Here is a 2,363-nt window from a genome sequence, read left to right on the forward strand (position 1 = left end):
GAAAAACCTGTGATAAACAGGTCACAGGCCCTAGAGAAGAACCCACTATCATCATTCCCCTCTATGGACATAGTATCAAATCAATTTCCTATGATTTGCTATCATACATATTCAACCCTCATTGTTACAAATTCTTTTCATAATAGATGATGATTAATATTACTTTCCAATGTGCAGAGAATTAGAGACTGTGGAAGGTTCAGCATTATATGGGATTTCTATATCATGCCTCCTTCTTTTCAAGCTCAAGATCAGTTTGGAGAGTTGATGGAAAAAGTTTAAGAGCCAGAACTTGTGGATAACTACAGATAAATAATGTTTTCAGGACACAAAAGGATGAGTGAAAATAGGATCTCATGTTAGATATGTTTACATGCACAATCTCAAATTAGACAAAATCCCAGCATCAAGATAGGTCATGGGCATGATGTTCACCAGTAGCCAAGGAGGTTTGGGTAAATGATCTTCTAAGAGAAGAATTACAACTATTTTTTATGATGTGGCAGCTCCTGGCAGGAGCCTAAATAGCATAGAATGTACAGATAGCACAAGATGGATTTTCTTAAAATGAACAATTGGATGTGTAGGAGAGGAAGTTATACTAAGAAGAGTTGAGAGAGGGGCTGGACACAGTCAAATACATTGTATAAAGTTTTCAAAGTCACATAAAGGTATACAAAAGAGAAATGTATTAGAATACAATAGCTATGCATACTGAGAGTAAAAGGAGATCAGGACAAGTAGAGTAACAAGAGAGCCAATGGGTAAACCTAAGATGACTGTCCCATTGCTCTTGGGTAATTGCTATTATTATATTAAGTTTTAAAAAACAATATGTTACTCTGAGAGAACATTTTCTTACCAAGCAGTCTCCTGAGAGCACCCTTCATCTCATTATTCCTGAGGCTGTATATGAAGGGGTTTAACATGGGGATCACCACCAGGTAGAACACAGATATTACCTTGTTCTGGTCTGTGGAGTAGCTGGACTTGGGCATCACATAGATGAATATGACAGTTCCATAGAACAGAGTGACTGCAGTGAGGTGGGAGGTGCAGGTGGAGAAGGCCTTGTGTCGGCCCTCAGTGGAACGCATCTTCAGGATGGTGATGAAAATATAAGTATATGAGATTACTATGACAAACACTGTGATCAAAGTGACTAAACCAGAGGAAAATGAGATAACAACTACAGAGACTCTGACATCAGAACAGGAGAGTTCCACCAAAGGAGCAAAATCACAGAAAAAGTGATTGATTCTATTTGGTTCACAGAAGAGCAAGGAAAAAAGAGAAAATGTGGCAAAGGAAGCAGTAAGAAAACTCCCTATATAAACTCCTACAACCAATTGGAAACAAACTTGTGTGGATATTTTGATGGAATAAAGCAGTGGGTTGCAGATTGCTACAAAGCGATCATAAGCCATAACAGCCAGAAGGAGGCATTCAAGTGTCCCAAAGAAAGCAACTGAGCCAAACTGTATAGAACATCCAATGTAGGAGATGGTATTTTGCTTTACTAGGAAGTTGACAAGCATATTGGGTGTAACAGAAGATGAATAGCCTATGTCGACAGAAGCCAAGTGGCTAAGAAAAAAGTACATGGGGTGATGGAGCTGGGAAGAGACTCTGATGATAAGGATGGTGCTGAGGTTTCCAGACACTGTCACCAAATAGATGCACAGGATGATGGTGAAGAGGATGATTCTAAGAACTGGGTCATCTGTTAATCCCAATAAGATGAACTCTGTCACTATAGTGTTGTTCCCAATCTTCAGGAAAGCCATAGACAGTATAGCTGCTGATACATTGAGGCTGTGATGAAGATATTACAGGAGGGGGAGGTTATAAATAGGTAATAACATTTCATATAATATATACATAGAGAAGGGAACAACAATGGATGTTATACTCAAGGTTTGCACTGTTTATACATTTCTGTGAAATAAGTTCTTGAAATTACCCACTCAGAAATTACTCACTCAAAAATATGGCACAAATAATAAATAAGCTTTATTTACAATTTTAATAATGAAACACATTATTTGTTATTAAAGTTAAATATTTAAAATCATGCTTCATTCATGTAAAAATGGGTTGGCATCCCTTCCATGAAGCCTGACCTCTGACATCCAGAGTTTGATTCCTGAAACTCACAAGGTGGGAGAAGGGAAGTAACTCGTGGATGTTGTCCTCTGACACTCATATCTATGTGTTTCACTATACCATTCTCTTCACACAAGCAAATAAATAAATGAATATAAAATTATATGAAGACTTTCATGATAATAATATATTTATTATAACTGAGGAATAAAATGTAAAATAAAATTATGCAATGAAGAATTAAGTTATTGCTAAAT

At 36.9% G+C, this 2,363-nt stretch overlaps 1 protein-coding gene across 1 annotated transcript; it reads right to left on the reverse strand.

Annotated features, from left to right (window-relative positions):
- Positions 1-815: 815 nt before the first annotated feature.
- Positions 816-1,787, reverse strand: LOC308417176 (olfactory receptor 5P60-like; the record flags this gene model as incomplete). Its single annotated transcript, XM_080912331.1, has 1 exon — positions 816-1,787. One exon carries the CDS (start codon positions 1,785-1,787, stop codon positions 816-818), a length of 972 nt encoding a protein of 323 aa, XP_080768457.1.
- Between the last annotated feature and the right edge of the window lie 576 nt (positions 1,788-2,363).

Source organism: Micromys minutus (genome assembly GCF_963924665.1).
Source record: "Micromys minutus genome assembly, chromosome: 2".
In the NCBI taxonomy this organism is placed as follows: Eukaryota; Metazoa; Chordata; class Mammalia; order Rodentia; family Muridae; genus Micromys; species Micromys minutus.